General features: G+C 36.2%; 1 protein-coding gene across 3 annotated transcripts in view; it reads right to left on the bottom strand.

The window, feature by feature from the left end:
- The window catches only part of Nha2 (Na[+]/H[+] hydrogen antiporter 2), a 285,799-nt gene that overhangs the window by 11,474 nt on the left and 254,986 nt on the right, over positions 1–19,339 (bottom strand). For all 3 annotated transcript variants that reach the window (XM_073962240.1, XM_073962242.1, XM_073962241.1), the window contains one exon: positions 16,018–16,119. In XM_073962240.1, coding sequence (XP_073818341.1) covers positions 16,018–16,119 — 102 coding nt within the window. The remainder of the gene's footprint in view (positions 1–16,017; positions 16,120–19,339) is intronic.

Genomic DNA, 19,339 nt, shown 5'->3' with positions numbered 1-19,339 from the left:
ATATAAGTTGCCGAATAAATGAAATATATATTTACAATATATATCAAGAAAATATATACATCAAGTTTACCAACAAAACACCCAAATATTTATACCCTCAGCATTTATGCTAACGATGGTATATACACTTTCATACGGGCAAAAAGTGCCTCATCGAAATAATGGTTTTAGACCCCAAGTATGTTTGAACGAAATGTGTTTCAGACAATTTGGAGTTGCTTTAGCCACGTCCGTACGTCTGTCTGTCTGGCTGGTGCGCACGATAACTCTCGAACGGATGAAACGATTTGGTCCAAAAGTTCACCGGATATGACTTTTCCAATACAAAAGTTCACCGGAGATGACTTTGCCCATACAAAAGCTCACCGGAGATGACTTTTCCAATACAAAAGTTCACCGGAGATGACTTTGCCCATACAAAAGTTCACCGGAGATGACTTTTCCAATACAAAATTTCAACGGAGATGACTTTTCCAATACAAAAGTTCACCGGAAATGACTTTTCCAAGACAAAAGTTCACCGGAGATGACTTTTCCAATACAAAATTTCACCGGAGATAACTTTGCCCATACAAAAGTTCACCGGAGATGACTTTGCCCATACAAAAGTTCACCGGAGATGACTTTGCCCATACAAAATTTCACCGGAGATGACTTAGCCCATACAAAAGTTCACCGGAGATGACTTTTCCAATACAAAAGTTCACCGGAGATGACTTTGCCCATACAAAAGTTCACCGGAGATGACTTTTACAATACAAACGTTCACCGGAGATGACTTTTCATTACAAAATTTCACCGGAAATGACTTTGCCCATACAAAAGTTCACCGGAGATGGCTTTGCCCATACAAAATTTCACCGGAGATGACTTTTCCAATACAAAATTTCACCGGAGATGACTTTGCCCATACAAAATTTCACCGGAGATGACTTTTCCAATACAAAATTTCACCGGAGATGACTTTTCCAAGACAAAAGTTCACCGGAGATAACTTTTCCAATACAAAAGTTCACCGGAGATGACTTTTCCAATACAAACGTTCACCGGAGATGACTTTTTCATTACAAAATTTCACCGGAAATGACTTTGCCCATACAAAAGTTCACCGGAGATGGCTTTGCCCATACAAAAGTTCACCGGTGATGACTTTTCCAATACAAAATTTCACCGGAGATGACTTTGCCCATACAAAAGTTCACCGGAGATGACTTTGCCCATACAAAAGTTCACCGGAGATGACTTTGCCCATACAAAAGCTCACCGGAGATGACTTTTCCAATACAAAAGTTCACCGGAGATGACTTTTCCAATACAAAATTTCACCGGAGATGACTTTGCCCATACAAAATTTCACCGGAGATGACTTTTCCAATACAAAATTTCACCGGAGATGACTTTTCCAAGACAAAAGTTCACCGGAGATAACTTTTCCAATACAAAAGTTCACCGGAGATGACTTTTCCAATACAAAATTTCACCGGAGATGACTTTGCCCATACAAAAGTTCACCGGAGATGAATTTGCCCATACAAAATTTCACCGGAGATGACTTTGCCCATACAAAATTTCACCGGAGATGACTTTTCCAATACAAAATTTCACCGGAGATGACTTTTCCAAGACAAAAGTTCACCGGAGATAACTTTTCCAATACAAAAGTTCACCGGAGATGACTTTTCCAATACAAAATTTCACCGGAGATGACTTTGCCCATACAAAAGTTCACCGGAGATGAATTTGCCCATACAAAATTTCACCGTAGATGACTTTTCCAATACAAAAGTTCACCGGAGATGACTTTTCCAATACAAAATTTCATCGGGGATGACTTTGCCCATATAAAATTTCACCGGAGATGACTTTTCCAATACAATATTTCACCGGCTTTCGTAATATTTTGTTCAAAATACCGAAAATCGGGAGGTACCGTACTATTAGGGCTATATCAAAATGTGGACAGATATAGCCCATTTTCAATACCAAACATGTTAGGAGTAATATAATCTTCTGTACCAAATACCAAATCTCTATGTTAAAAATTTGCTAGCTGTACCTTGATTTCAACAGTCGGACGGACAGACGGACATGGTTGTATCGACTTAGACTCGAACGAGTATTTTGATGTGTTACAAACGTAATGACAAATTTAAATTTACCCTCCATACTATGGTGGAGGGCATACAAATTCTAGACATAGGTACGTGTTAGGTCTACGGTACCTTCCGAATTTTTGTATTTTACAGTCTCATTATCTCACAGAAACGGTTAAGAAATCATGTTTGTTAGGAGCTCTGAACCTTATCCTAGAAATTTTTTGTTATAGGTCCACGTTTTGATATGGCCGCCATAGAACGCTACTTTCCGATTTTCGGTATTTTCAAGATTAGAGCATAATTATCTTACCGAAATACGTCACATTTCATATTTAGTCTACGTTACACCGAACAAAAAAATTGATTTTTTTTTTTAAATTACAAGAAACCCGGCACTGATTATGAAAGTGGACCGAAATAAAGAAGACACGTGTATCGGCGTTTTGAAAGTTTACATTTCTACAGGTTTTGAAATATTCCGCATCAGATTGCTTGTAATCCTTGCATTTTAGGAATAAGGTGTCTTTGGCAATATTACTGACAACACTGCGGGGTATCTTTTCATGAAAAAATTAACCCTCATGCGAGTCAATAAAGGAGTCTTTTTGGTCCGTTTTTTCAAAAACGTTTAAAAACTCCATTAAAATGTGTTCGTATCAAATCAAGATATTCTATATATTTGTCAAAAAATTTTATTATAGGTCCCCGAATACACCAAAACTTTAAATCCACGAATCTGCCAAAAGTAAAATCACGTTTTAGGATTAATGTTAAAGTACAGTATATTTAGTTTTGTTTCGTTTAGACAAAAATATTCTCCATCAAATGTTAATATAAGTTGCCGAATAAATGAAATATATATTTACAATATATATCAAGAAAATATATACATCAAGTTTACCAACAAAACACCCAAATATTTATACCCTCAGCATTTATGCTAACGATGGTATATACACTTTCATACGGGCAAAAAGTGCCTCATCGAAATAATGGTTTTAGACCCCAAGTATGTTTGAACGAAATGTGTTTCAGACAATTTGGAGTTGCTTTAGCCACGTCCGTACGTCTGTCTGTCTGGCTGGTGCGCACGATAACTCTCGAACGGATGAAACGATTTGGTCCAAAAGTTCACCGGATATGACTTTTCCAATACAAAAGTTCACCGGAGATGACTTTGCCCATACAAAAGCTCACCGGAGATGACTTTTCCAATACAAAAGTTCACCGGAGATGACTTTGCCCATACAAAAGTTCACCGGAGATGACTTTTCCAATACAAAATTTCAACGGAGATGACTTTTCCAATACAAAAGTTCACCGGAGATGACTTTTCCAAGACAAAAGTTCACCGGAGATGACTTTTCCAATACAAAATTTCACCGGAGATAACTTTGCCCATACAAAAGTTCACCGGAGATGACTTTGCCCATACAAAAGTTCACCGGAGATGACTTTGCCCATACAAAATTTCACCGGAGATGACTTAGCCCATACAAAAGTTCACCGGAGATGACTTTTCCAATACAAAAGTTCACCGGAGATGACTTTGCCCATACAAAAGTTCACCGGAGATGACTTTTACAATACAAACGTTCACCGGAGATGACTTTTCATTACAAAATTTCACCGGAAATGACTTTGCCCATACAAAAGTTCACCGGAGATGGCTTTGCCCATACAAAATTTCACCGGAGATGACTTTTCCAATACAAAATTTCACCGGAGATGACTTTGCCCATACAAAATTTCACCGGAGATGACTTTTCCAATACAAAATTTCACCGGAGATGACTTTTCCAAGACAAAAGTTCACCGGAGATAACTTTTCCAATACAACCGTTCACCGGAGATGACTTTTTCATTACAAAATTTCACCGGAAATGACTTTGCCCATACAAAAGTTCACCGGAGATGGCTTTGCCCATACAAAAGTTCACCGGTGATGACTTTTCCAATACAAAATTTCACCGGAGATGACTTTGCCCATACAAAAGTTCACCGGAGATGACTTTGCCCATACAAAAGTTCACCGGAGATGACTTTGCCCATACAAAAGCTCACCGGAGATGACTTTTCCAATACAAAAGTTCACCGGAGATGACTTTTCCAATACAAAATTTCACCGGAGATGACTTTGCCCATACAAAATTTCACCGGAGATGACTTTTCCAATACAAAATTTCACCGGAGATGACTTTTCCAAGACAAAAGTTCACCGGAGATAACTTTTCCAATACAAAAGTTCACCGGAGATGACTTTTCCAATACAAAATTTCACCGGAGATGACTTTGCCCATACAAAAGTTCACCGGAGATGAATTTGCCCATACAAAATTTCACCGGAGATGACTTTGCCCATACAAAATTTCACCGGAGATGACTTTTCCAATACAAAATTTCACCGGAGATGACTTTTCCAAGACAAAAGTTCACCGGAGATAACTTTTCCAATACAAAAGTTCACCGGAGATGACTTTTCCAATACAAAATTTCACCGGAGATGACTTTGCCCATACAAAAGTTCACCGGAGATGAATTTGCCCATACAAAATTTCACCGTAGATGACTTTTCCAATACAAAAGTTCACCGGAGATGACTTTTCCAATACAAAATTTCATCGGGGATGACTTTGCCCATATAAAATTTCACCGGAGATGACTTTTCCAATACAATATTTCACCGGCTTTCGTAATATTTTGTCCAGACTTAGTTTAAGTTCGAAGATGGGTTATATTGGTCCACTCCTTCCGGTATCTCCCCCACAAAAGTTCGAAAATGTTCGGAAAATTTGTGCGAACGATAACTCTTGAAGGGAGTAATCGATTTGGTCCAAAGTTTGCACATCTTGAAATTTCTACCAAACTTAGATGAGGTTCCAATATGGACTCAATCGGTTCACGCCTTCGGGTACCTCCCACACAAAATTTCGGAAAAGTTCAGTTTAGGACCTGCTCTCGAATCGTTTTGATTTTTGTTGTAACAACTTGTATTCACGGCCCTCCATACGGCGATACGAGTTTCATCAGGGACAAAACCCTACTTCCTGAGAAAATAGTCTGAAAGGTTCAAAAACCCCTATGACACCGTGTGTAGTGGTTGGAGCGCAAGATAACTCTCTAACGGATCTGCCCATTCGATCCAAAATTTGGCCTTCATAATATTTTGTCCAAACTTAGTTTAAGTTCGAAGATAAGCCATATCGGTTCACTCCTTGCAGAAAAGTTCAAAAATGTTCGGAAAAATTGTGTGCACTATAAATCTTGAAGGGACGGACCGATTTGGACACACAAAATTTCGGATAAGTTCACTTTAGACACTTTAAGACTTTAGGGTGCCACCGTGGTGCAATGGTATGCACGCCCGCCTTGCACGCAGAAGGTTGTGGGTTCGATTCCCCGACCAGGCAACATCAAACATTTTCAACGGTGGCAAAACACCCCTCAGTAATGCTGGCGTCATTTCCTGAGTATTTCAGCCTTGAATAACTTCTCCACAAGTGGTGCCTTAATACACGCCGTTCGGACTCTGCGATAAACTGTAGGTCCCATATCATTGAGCTAAATATGAATCGGGATGCACTCGTTGATATGAGGGAAGTCTCCCTTGTCCCGTATGGGATGTTGTGGAACAATGTTTTTTTTTCACTTTAAGACTCTTAACTTACTTTGATTTCTATTGAAACAACTTTCAATCGCTGTCTCAATTACAACGGTAAAAGTTTTTTCCGTGGCAAATCCATACTTCTTGGTAAAACAGCCCGAAAGTTGTAAAAAACCTCTATGACATCATATGTAGTAGTTGGAGAGCACAATAACACTCGAACTGATAAACCGATTTGGTCCAAAATTTGGCCTTCGTCATATTTTATCCAAACTTAGTTTAACTTCTAAAATGGTCCATATCGGTCCTCTCCTTAGGATACCTCCCGCACAAAAGTTCAGCATTTGTCTCCAAGTCCAGTTTAGGGTCTGTTCGGAGATCCTTTGGAAGTTTATACCGATGATGTTCTTTGTGGTCCTGTTTACATCAATATTATGTTTTCGGTGGACAAGTCCATGCTTCCTGGCATACAGATCCAACAGGTGTACGATAACCCACTGAAATGACTAGTGCGCGCGATATGTATCGAAAAGATATCACTCTCAAAATAAGATCCACTTCCGTAATACACTATGTCGGTCCATTCCCTCCTCCGCAAAACTTTTGAACTTTAATCCTAATCCACATTTTTGTCGGCAAGTTCAAATGTCCAAAAAGAGGCACAAAATTCAAAAAAAAAAAAAAACCTAAATACATTCGATCTGTCCGTAGATGAAAGTTCAAATTCACATAGGCTGAGCCGGCTGATTCTTTTTTACTTGTTTTTTGAATAAATTTGTTTTGTTCTTTTTTCGAATTGATGCATGAAAGTAACATGAAATTTAGTTTTAGACGAAAATTGTTAAAACAAGAAATATTTTACAATAAATTTCACTGTAAGTCCCCGAACAAACTAGACACCTAAGTAAAATACTTTGTTAAGAAAATGACGCTATAACATTAGATATTATAGGTAGAAATTATTTGTTTAACTTTTAGACTCTTAATTAAAATTTATTCCATACTGAGTCAAAATCTTCTAAAATACTTCACTTTTTGGGGATTGTGTCATTCGCACCGTATCTCTGTGTGATATGCTATCCACGCCTACCTGTTAGGCTTGTTGGTCTAGAGGTTCTCGTTTATATGTTTCGACATCTTTCTTTAGATCATCATTCATGCAGATCTCACCTGACGTGCCTGGGTTGGGGAAGACTGTCCATTAAATCGTGACAGGGATGCTCACTGCGATAACAACAAAGTAGGTACTTTATCGACAACATCATGTTGTGTTGATGCACCGGCAAAACCTTCGTCTCCTCATGAAGGTATAAAAAGGATGGTATAAAAAGTTCGACCCGTCCGAACTTATCTCGTTCTAAACTTATTATATTTTATCAAAACTCAAGTCGAAGCTCAAAAATAAAATAGTGTGCACGATAAATCTCAATTTTTTTTTAATTTGAAAATTTTTGCCTATTAGGCGAAGGTCATTTTTTATTAATTTCTCGTTAGAGACGAGCTTACTGACCAAGATGCTTTTTGAAAAAGGAAAGCCGACGATACGAACCCACACAACCACCACCGTGTGACATGACATGTTTCGCCTTTGGTTTAGGAAGGCTCCTCAGACACATCGATTATGGGGCGGCTTCGCTATCATCTAACTTTTTTCCTCTTTCAAATGCAATTTGTTTTCTTACAAAGTTGAATTTTTTGTTCAAATCATTGTATGGCTTTCATGACAAACGCTTAGCGTAGCCTTTGAAAGTTATGAGTTTGGTTCTGAACACTAACACGCCGTGACACCACTTTTTTCCATGTGTTTTTCAAGGACGTGGGTTTGAAACCCAGCCTGGCTCAAGCTGATTTTTATTGAAATGATATGAAAGAGGAAAAAAGTTAGATGATAGCGAAGCCTCCCCACAATCAATGAGTCTGAGGAGATTTCCTAAACCAAAGGCGAAACATGTCATGTCACACAGTGGTGGTTGTGTGGGTTCGTATCGTCGTCTTTCCTTTTTCAAATAGCATCTTGGTCAGTAAGTTCGTCTCTAACGAGAAAATAATTAAAAATTTTTCGTTTTGGGTTTTTTGCAGCACTATCGGGGCAACTATTAATATTATTCGGGGGCAAGTCCACACTTCCTGAGATAGTGGACCAAAAACTCTATAAACCCTGCCAACACTAACTAAAATTACTGATGGACACATTTACTTTCGAATTGAGTATAAATTACACATCATCAAATTTCTTCCAAAGGTCCAAAAGGTTTAAAAAACCTACGGTGACCAACACAAAAAGCTGGTGGCCACGATGAACGAATCAAGGGACATTAGTCCAACCCTTACACATCGTAAGATTTCGTTTTTATGTACCTCATATTTCAAGAAGGGTTACACCAGACACCCCGTAACTAAAAATCAAATCATTGCTCAAGTGTTGTTTAAGGGCTGTTCGAGGAATGTTTTAAAATGTTCATTGAATGTTGTCCATAAGATTCTGACTACAACAATATTTTTTGTCCATGGCAAGTTAATGAAATTCCCAAAAATAAGTTCAATCTTATATCAATAAACTTCGACTAAACCAAACTGGTTTCCATTACTTCTTCCCCAAAAAGTAACCCACTATGGCCTAGCACAAGGAAATATTCAACTGGGAGAGAAAAAAAATCCACATCCGCTGCTGCTGCTAATGGGAAATGTGTTTTAATATCGGAAGGAAGCCAACGAATCCACAGAAAACGATAGAGACCTTACGAAAACAATAAAATTCAACAACAGAAGAACAAAAAAGAAAAGGAAATTGTCTAAAAACAAATAAAATGTAAAAACGTTGTTATGACTTAGCCAGGAGACATACATACATACATGCGAACAACGTGAAAAGAAAATACGCATCTAATTTAAAGCAATAAACACATAAATATACAATTGAAAAAATATGCACCAGCAACTTAAATTAATGGAGTGAGAAAAAAATTGAAATTGCCCAAAATTAGAAAATTAATTGTAGAATTTGGAAAACGGTCAGATTAAAATTATATTGACAATGCGTTTTTAAGAGTCACGTTAACATTAAATTAATCATTAAGTAAAGATTCTTTACGGTTATAAATCTTTACGAAATTGAAGTGTGTGACATTTGGGTAATCTTGTGGGATTTAAAATAACAAATGCAATTAAATTTTGAGGCATGTCTTCTTTTTTTAGAGAAATTAACTTGTTTAAGGTTTTCTAATTAATCACGTGGAAAGAATACAAATCATGTTTAGTGTTTCACTTCCTCATTAACTATTCATTTAAAAAACAGCAATTAAACTTTAAATTTAAAAAGAAAAAAAATACAACAAAAAAAGCAAAAACTTCTGCAAATTGTTAAATTGACTTAACAACCACATTTCCAACGTTTTGCAGCAAAGGAAATTGAATTGAATGGAGTGCAAGAGAAACGCGTTGTGTTTTAGAACAGTTTCAAGTGGCAACCACATATTTAACTCAACATAACCCCCGCTAAGCGCAATGCACCACCCGGCTCAACTTAACTGACTGTCGGCTTTTGAAATATTTTTTTGTATTTAATAACTGTAGGTCTAAAACCCCAAAATATGCTAAAACCAAAAAATAAAATAAAGAAATGCCTCTAACTCAGCAACAACTGTTACTGCAGGCAAAGAACCACGAAAAAAGCTCAATTGAAAATATACACACACAACACAAAATAGGCAGACACATCCATATGTGCAAAAATTTTACCAACTAATAGAAAAATTGCAGTAAAAAGAAAGAAGTGAAGAGGCATTAAGTTTGGTCAGACCGAACTTTGTATACCCTGCACCATAGGTAAACTGATTTCACTTGTAATTGGCCTCTTAAAAACCATTATTAAAATTTCATTCGAACATTTTCATAATTGAAGTAGGTCACAATCTCGAACTTTAAAAGTTTTTGAAGGAAAGATTCTTACGTATTAAGAAGTCGATGAGTCAGATTTTTGAATAAAAGCTGCGTAATTTCATTCTGGATATATATTTAACTATATCTATAGTTTTTGGAAGGGAAGTAATTTGACGACTGTGGAAAGGTTTTTATGAAATCTGTTACAACATTAACCCACTTAGCGCCGATAATTTTTTCGCGAGAAAACTTAAAATTGTTTATGAAAAGTATATTTTTGAGACATTTTAAGCATTTTGTATTAAATAACCTTTAACTCTAAAATGTATAGTTTTCCTGCAATCGGACCTTCTTTTAAAAGAGCCAAAAACTTTGGAGGATAATATAGGTGTATCCTTATATGCCAATCCCTTGGTTTCTGCTCTTACTACATTTCTAACAAATCCCTGTCTTTATATGATTCTAGCATTTATGATTAAATTTTTATCGCATATTTAAATTTTAAATCGAAAATTACAAAAAAGTCTATTTTTTAAATGGCTTGGGGTTTAGGCCAATTGCGTGGAAATGCATAGGTCAAATGAAGCGTTATAAGCCTGAAATGACAGATAACAGACAATACTATAAAAAATGCAAAAAACCCCACAAAAATATTCGAAAAAAAAACAGAGTTTTAGTCAATTTTTGCAACCACTTTTTGTGGCGTTTAAAGACCAGTGGCTTTATCTGGGTTAAATAGGGTCTATCTTATTAAGTAGACTAGCTTCAACATTTTTATTACAAATGACTCGTATGAAGAACATACCTTTCATGATGACTTATATCGAAAATTTTTAATAATGACATTTTTACGGCCAATAACATTTTGCTGAAGGTATAGCATTAGAGGCGCTCAGCGCCAAAATGGTCTAACCCACATGTTCAAAAAAATCAAAGTGAATATAAAGATCTAGACGGAACCTTTTGAAAAAAAAAAAATTAACAATTCCGTATTGCATTGTTTTAGAAGCTGGTATAACCTAGTATTATGCAACAGGGAATTATTTTAGAATTTATTTCAATACGTTCCGGTTAGCTCTTTATAGTCACTTTGATTTTTTTGAGCATGTGGATTAGGCCGTTTTGGCGTTGAGCGCCTCATTTATGCTAACTAGGGTATAAACACTTTCATACGGACAAAATCGAAATAACGATTTCAGACCCCAAGTCCGTTTGCACGAAATCCGTTTCAGACAATTTGGAGTTAATTTAGCAATGTCCGTCCATCTCTCTGTCTGGCTGGAGAGCACGATAACTCTCGAACGGATCAACCGTGAAAATTCTACGATTGAGGTTCCAATATGGACTCAATCGGTTCTCACCTTCGGGTGCCTCCCATAAAAAAATAGGAAAAGTTGAGTTTAGGACCTTTTCTCGAAACGCTCTGATTTTTTCTTGTCCTCCATAAGACGGTACAAGAAAAGTCCATACTTCCTAAAAAAACCTGAAAGGTACAAAAACCCCCTAAGACACCGTGTGTAGTGGTTGGAGTGCAAGATAACTCTCGAACGTATCAACCGATTCGGTCCAAAATTTGGCTTTCGGACTACGTTTTCCAAACTTAGTTTTAGGTCGAAGATGGGTTATATCCATCCCCTTCTTAAGATACGTCCCCCACAAAATTTCAAAAATATTCAGAAAATTGTGCGCACGATAACTCTTGAAGAGTGTAACCTAATATATCTACCAGATACAGATCACGTTCGAATATGGACTATATTTGTCCACTCCTTGGGGTGCCTCCCACACAACATTTCGGATAAGTTTACTTTAACACCTGCTCTCGAATTACTTTGATTTGTTTTGAAGCAATTTGCATTCGCTGCCTCCATTTTTTAGAGGCAAGTCCATACTTCGTGAGAAAACAGCTGAAAAGCTGTAAAAATCCCCTATGGCACCATATCGCTCATTTACTCAAAGAGTGCCATAACTCAAAAAAAGCGTTTTCTGACTTTTACTTCATCTTGTATCACATTTTCACGCCTATATCTCTAAAACTCAACAAGTAACAGCTGATTTACTACAAGTTTTTCATAATTCAACAAAAAAGTTTTTTGAATTTATGAAGCACTAAAACTCTTCAAATCATGATTGATCTTGAACAGAAATTTAGCAAAGAGTAGTAGTAAAGTAGTTATTTTATTTTTTATGTTATAATGTTTTTAAGTTGGGAAGTCAAATTTTAATCGCCAACTTAAAACGCGTTTTTCTCGAAACTTGCTTTTTGGAGATGAGTCACTCTTTGAGTAAATGAGCGATATGTAGTGGCTGGAGAGGACGATAACTTTCGAACTGATCAACCGATTTCGTCCAAAAATTAGACTTCCTCATATTATGTCCAAACTTAGTTTCAGTTCGAAGATGTGCAATACCGTTCTACAACTTCCGGTACATTCCCCCTATATTTAAAAAATTGCCACTAGAATGGTATTCCCGATATCTCTTGAACGGGGCAACCAATGGTCCAAACTTTGGATCTCCTAATATTTTGTCCAAATTTAGTCTTCTCCTTAAACAACACTTTTGACCTTTAATCCTATTCCACATCTTTGTCGGCAAGTTCAAATGTCCAAAAAGGACCTAAATACATTCGATCTGTCCGTAGATGAAAGTTTCAATTCACATAGGCTGAGGGTATATCCCTTTCAGCACAGCCAACTGTTGCTTTTTTACTTGTTAAATAAAATGTGGCCGAAAATTCAAAAAAATATATAACATCGGCTGGTTCCGGTATAGCCCATCAACGTAGTCAGGTGACCATCTGCCTCATCGTCTGTTTGCATATATGTATGTGTACATACCGATATACCAAAAGAGATTATTTATTGCATATTTTCCCTATGTTTCTTCACTTATTTAAATATGTTTGAAACATAAATGTCATCTAAAATCATTAATTAACCAAATTAATACATTTAGAGCCTGTTTATGTATGACGATAAGAAAATTAATGCGTAAGAAAAACTACTAAATTTGAGTGTGTTTTTTAAATTTGTTTTTTGTTTTAAAGCAAAAGCAAAGGAAATAATATTTCCAAAACTAAAGTTGTTTCATGCGCACACATTTTCGTTTCGAAATACATGAACAGGGGGTTAATTAATAAAAAAATTTATGTACACAAAAACTGTTGATGGCTCAAAAGAAAAACTTGATACCAACTTTAAAGTCGCCTAATTTTCATGACTGATCTGAATCATTGGCGAACATGCCAAATCCTTTGCTTCAGAGGGCGAGCGAGCGATACGGGAGAGTCGCAGACGGGTGAGTGAGTTGTAATTCAGACTGCGTATTAAAATTGTCAGCTTAATAAAGAGCAAACTATGAAGAGTAAAGCTGTGTGCTTATTAGAGGTTAGTTGTGCGCTTAGTAAATTCTTGTGTAAGGAAGTGAATACAGTAGACCACGCATATAAGCACATCTTATATAAGAACAAGTAAAAACGGCGTCAAGTTCGGCTGGGGCGAACTTTTTATACCTCTACCACGAACTGTATTGAAGTAAATAGGACGAATTAGTTGCCTTTCGTTTATGAAAGTACCGTAATTTGCTTTGTTGTTAGGCCATATTCCTTGGAGCCGTAGGGTAACTGATGAAAAGCACTTTATATTGATAATTTTCTGCGTTAAGGTTTCTTACCCATTGTGAGGTCAAAATACAATAATAAATCCACTTGAGAAGGAAAATGTAGCAAAACCCTTAAAAAACTCACATCCAAAACAATATTTGCAATTTTCGGAATTGAGTTTTTCTATTCTCCGACAACACGCTGTACCAAATTTCAGCAATCTGGTTACGACAATTTAACAAAAAAAAAAAAAAAAAAAATATCGTATATATGGTTAAAACTTTCAAAATAGCGAAATCGGGAATACTGGTCTATCAAAACCAGTACTTCCAACAAGAAAATTCTGGCGGAATGTTTTGTAAATCCAGCGAAGAATAAATACCAAATTTCTGTCACTTTGGTTGAATAATGTGGTTAAAACTTTCAAAATATAAAGACGTGGACCTATACCAAAACAATTCTGATACTCCCATCGACAACTATCGAAAATCGGTAGGAACCCTTTGAAGATGTGGACCTATACCTAAAAATTTGGAGTGGAAAGTTTTTACCCCAAATTGAAGGCAAAATGCCAAATTTCAGACATTTTGCTTGGATATTGAGGACACAACCTTCAATATACCGAAAATCGGGAGACACCCATCTATAGGGGCTATATGAAAACGTTGGCATATTACTGGTAGTTCTTTTCTGAAATGTTTGGGGTACATCGAAGACTAAGTACGGAATTTCATTCCTTCCGCTTTAATAATGACGCACATCGTAAACATGGTTAAAACTTTCAAAATAGCGAAATCGGGAATACTGTTCTATCAAAACCTGTACATCCAACAAGAAAATTCTGCGGGAATGTTTTGTAACTCCAGCGAAGACCAATACCAAATTTCAGCCACTTTGGTTGAATAATGTGGTTAAAACTTTCAAAATATGAAGACGTGGACCTATACTAAAAAAATTTTAATACTCCCATCGAGAACTTAATACCAAATTCCAACCATTTCAATTTTATAATGACACTAAAAACTTCAAACTATCGAAAATCGGGAGGAACATTTCTTCGGGGGCTATAGGAAGATGTGGACATACACCTCCAAATTTCTAGTGGAAAGTTTTTACCCCCAAATGAAGACAAAATGCCAAATTTCAGCCATTTTGCTTGGATATTGAGACTACAACCTTCAATATACCGAAAATCGGGAGACACCCATCTATAGGGGCTATATGAAAACGTGGGCCTATTACTGATAATTCTTTTCTGGAATGTTTTGTACCCCCTTCGAAGACTATGTACCGAATTTCATTCCTTCCGTTTTAATAATGACGCAGTAATCATCAAAATACCGAAAATAGGGAGGGACCGTTATATGGGGCTATATGAAGACGGGACCTATACCAACAAATCTCTAATGGAAAGGAACAGTGTTGTTAACTTTTAGTGGTACTTTTCAATCATAATTTTTCGTTTTTATTTTACTGGTTTTTGTCGGTAACTAAAAAATTCATTAGAGAATCACTCTACAGGTCATCGATCACTTTGAAGTTTTTATTTTTTGGAATCCAGTTAACAACAATAATAATATTCAAATAAATTCAGCTTTAACTCGTTTTACTCTGTCATTTTACATAAGATGCCAATATGCATAGCCAATATTAAATATGGATCGTAGCAACATATTAGATATTTCCCATATTGTAACATACAAATGTACTGAATTATAATACCCAGAAACGCACAGTAGTATCGAGTTAACACAACAAGAGAACCGAAAAACAAACAAAGAAACGATTCAAAAGCCTAAACCAAAAACATTTAAATGTTATGTTATTTTCGAAATTGACTAAAACAAACACAGCGGAAGAAAAACAATAACACCAAGTTAACCCGCGGGTCAGAAGTTGGAGTTTAAAGGTGGCATTGTTAACCGCTGACATGCCCCAAAAACTAACACAAACATTTGTTGTGGTTGCATTGTTGCAACACGTATTTGCCCTGTGCAATGACTCCCTCTCATAAACACGAAAATAACACATAAATATTCGAATGTACTAAATATGTGTATGTGTAACTTTTCACAAAATAGAGTATTTGTTAGCATGAACAGTGGTTAGATTTAGTGGAATTTTGATTTTGTATATTATTTATTGAGTAGTACCTAAAATTGTCCAATTGGATTTGCGTTTTGTTGACTCATTATCGGATTCGATTTTTTAGAAATAATATTTACGATTATAAATTTTATTACATCGTTTTTTTTAACAAACTGTCGCTCTCTTAAAGTTCTTTCATTTTTATTTTACCTCTGTTAAATCGTAAACTTCAATAATTCATAAAAAGTGGCCGACTCCTTGCAGTCGTGAATTATTGAAATTTTACTGTGATATAAGTCTCTGAATAAAATGGTAGGTTACATATCGATTGTAGATATTAATTTAATATATTAATATAACTTATACAATGTGCGACTTTTTCGGATTCATACGACTTTAAAACTTTTTATATAAATAATTTGAAAAAATTTCGGTCTTTTTCTAAAGTCCTTACTTTTTCTATTAGACGAAATGTTGCACATTTGTGGCTTTATTATTAACAAAAACCAAACAACAAAACAAAGGAAAACAACTTCACATTGCCTCTAACCAAATAACCCACACGGCATTTAGGACGACATTCAACCACTGCTGAATGTTATAGCTAAAAATTCAAAGTTGTATAAACCTCACTTTTCGAATGCATGTCTACATATGCAAACACTTGCACATATATTTGGACACCAACCAGTTGTGAAAAGAAAAATTCAAAATATTCTTAAAGTGACACGTTCACGGAAACTTACTTGGACAGTTGCTTTGGGAAAGCCGGAAATTGTAATGTAGCCACGTTCTTTTCTCGACAGATTTCCGCCATATGTGGATATGTAGGCGAATCCCAAACGAAACTGTAAATAAATAAATATAAATGTGTATAAATGTTCAGTGTATAAAGAGAATAAGACAACAATGACAACAAATTAAACGTATTTTAATAATAAAGAAATAGAAATAGGGTAAATATATAATGTGGTGTGATAAAAATTAAAGGAGTTTCTACTGTACGCCACTTGCTACTGCTATACTTTATATTTTGTATTGTGAAGGGCCTACAGAGGTTCAGAATTCCATTTTCCTGGCCAAGAAACATACCAAAACTTAGTTTAAGTTAGACCAAAATGGTCCATTCCTTCGTGTACATCCCCAAAAAAACGTAAATTTTTTTGTAAAATGGTGTAAACGATAACTCTCGAAGGGGGCAATCGATACGTCTATCGTATTATTCCTTTCAGATATAGATTCAGATATGGACTACATCGGTCCACACTTTTGGGTACCTCCCACACTAAATTCGGAATAAGTGAAGTTTAAGAGATCCTCTCGGAACGTCTTGAAATTTTTTCAGCAGGTTGTCCTTGCGGCGGTAAATATTTTGGGGGGCAAGTCAATACTTCCTGGTGGAACGCAGACTAAAGTTGTCCTAGAATATGGTTTCTATGGATATATTAGGACATAACTTTGTTATCTGACCACGTACATTAGCATAATTGGCATCAATGAAAAGGCCAAGAATTCTTCTTCCGAATATGACTTACGAGGGCGGTACGTGTTTTCCCGGAAGAACGCTATAAGATCTATATTAACAATTTTACCAATTTCCAGACAAACATGTTGGTTTATTTAAACCGCTAAATTAGTTGGTTTTTATGTTGTTTTGAAGATCACTGTGTGCCTTAACCAAATTTAAATGGAATGTGCTTACACCTGGGAAGTTTTTGCAGATTCTGAAACTACAATGCTCATAGATGAGAAGTATCAAGAAACAAAAAAATCGCCGGAGGGATTTTCAAATAAATCGCGATTTAAGTTCACATTTTTAGGGGTTCTTTAGATTTAAACGATTTTGCTGGGAAACCGCGTGTCCTATGTAAATTGGCCTAAAAAAATGCTGTAGCTGTGAAAATACTCCACAAGATTGACCTTTATGATAGTTTCGTAGGTTTTACCGTTTTTGAGACATAGAAGTTCAAATTGAGACAATACACTGACCGTATCGACTCCTTATAAAACAATATCATGCTCAATGCGACTTAACTAACTTTTGATGAAAACCGCTTACACATGGGAAGATTTCGCGGGTTCTGAAATAGCAATGTTTATAGATAAGAAAAAATCAGAAAAAATCGCAGGAGGGAGTTTTAAATAAATCGCGATCAAAATTCACAATTTTAGGGGTTTTCAGGTTTTCATGATTTTGCTTAGAAACCGCAAGCCGTATCGAAATTAATCTAAAAAAAAAAATGTTGTAGCCTTGAAAATTTTCTACAAGACTGACTTTTAGGCTTTTTCGTAGGTTTTACCATTTTTGAGATATAGAGGTTCAGTTCAAATTTTTAGGTTTTTCTTAAGTCTTCAAGATTTTGCTTGGAAAACGCAAGTCATATCAAAATGGGACTAAAGAAAATGTTGAAGCTGTGAAAATTCTCTACAAGCTTAATTGATTAATTTTTTTATTTATTTTCCCATTTTCAAGATATGTAAGTTTAATTTTGGAGATTGCAGTAATGACATTGTTTTATAAGGAGGCGATACAGTCAGTGCATTGTCTTAATTTGAACTTCTATATCTCAAAAACGGTAAAACCTACGAAAATATCATAAAGGTCAATCTTGTGGAGAATTTTCACAATACAATATTTTCTTTAGGCCCATTTAAATAGTACACGCGGTTTCCAAGCAAAATCGTGAAAACCTAAAGATCCATTTACATTTAAAATTAGTTAAGGCGCACCGTGAGATTGTTTAATTTCCCCATGCCTATTATTGCATCATAAGATAATGAGATAATGGTTTTTGAAAACAATATTTACATCAGTAAAAAGCTGTAACCAACGCATTACCTTGATGTTTCCATACGAGTGGATTCTCTGTGCAGTGGTAGGAATAGTCCCATATACAACTGTAGCGCTCGATTTCAAGTATTTTGAAGTTTTTAGCTATATTTTTTACCGAATTAGCTAAAACTTGGCATTTAGGGTTTCCAGTGATCAAAAAACGTATCTATCAAAAATTGTTGTAACAGGACCACGTTTTGGTATAGCTCCAATAGAAGTTTCAATTTGTGGACATAGGTCTACGTTTCAGAATAGACCCATATAAGAGAAAAGATTTTCATACACGGCTACACGGGCCACATGGGTCAAGGCTTCGATGGAGTAAACAAGTGAAAGACAAGATCGAAAAACACAACATTCCAAATAGGAAAGGTAAAGCAACAAATATGTAGGAATGAAAATCTTTTCTGTTATATGTGACCAGTCGATCTATACGGGTGAAGATGTTTACCGTCAACGCATAATGTTCCGTAGACCTTTCGAATAACTGTTCCTCCCAAACACGCCTTATCTGCTTGCTCGGGCTTCGGAACATTAGCACGGGTAGTAGCAGTGTTTTTTAACGTGTTATTATACCCTCAGCCTTTAGGCTATGAAGGGTATATACACTTTCATACGGGCAAAATGTGCCTCATCGAAATAATGGTTTTAGACCCCAATTATGTTTGGACGAAATGTGTTTCAGACAATTTGGAGTCGATTGAGCAATGTCCGTCCGTCTGTCTGTCTGTCTGGCTGGCTGGAGCGCACGATAACTCTCGAACGGATGAACCGATTCGGTTCAAATTTTGGCTTTCGTAATATTTTGCCCAAACTTAGTTTAAGTTCGAAGATGAGCTATATCGGTCCACTCCTTCCGGTACTTCCCCCACAAAAGTTCGAAAATGTTCGGAAAATTTGTGCGCACGATAACTCTTGAAGGGAGTAACCGATATGGTCCATACTTTGCCCATCGTGGAGCGTGTACCAGACTTAGATCAGGTTTTAATATGGGCTCAATTGGTCCACTCCGTCGGGTACCTCCCACACAAAAATTTGGAAAAGTTCAGTTTAGGACCATCTCTCGAATCGCTTTGATTTTTGCTTTAGCAACTTGTATTCACTGCCCTCCATACGACGGTATAAGTTTCATCAGGGGCAAGTCCATACTTCCTGAGAAAATAGCCTGAAAGTTGCAAAAAACCCCTATGACACCGTGTAAGGAGGTTGGAGGGCAAAATAACTCTCGCACAGGT

This window comes from Musca autumnalis, unplaced genomic scaffold (assembly GCF_047663935.1).
Source record: "Musca autumnalis isolate F117 unplaced genomic scaffold, ASM4766393v1 scaffold_1, whole genome shotgun sequence".
Lineage (NCBI taxonomy): Eukaryota > Metazoa > Arthropoda > Insecta > Diptera > Muscidae > Musca > Musca autumnalis.
The sequence above is the reverse complement of the archived record's forward strand: the minus strand, read 5'-3'. Positions and strand labels throughout refer to the sequence as shown.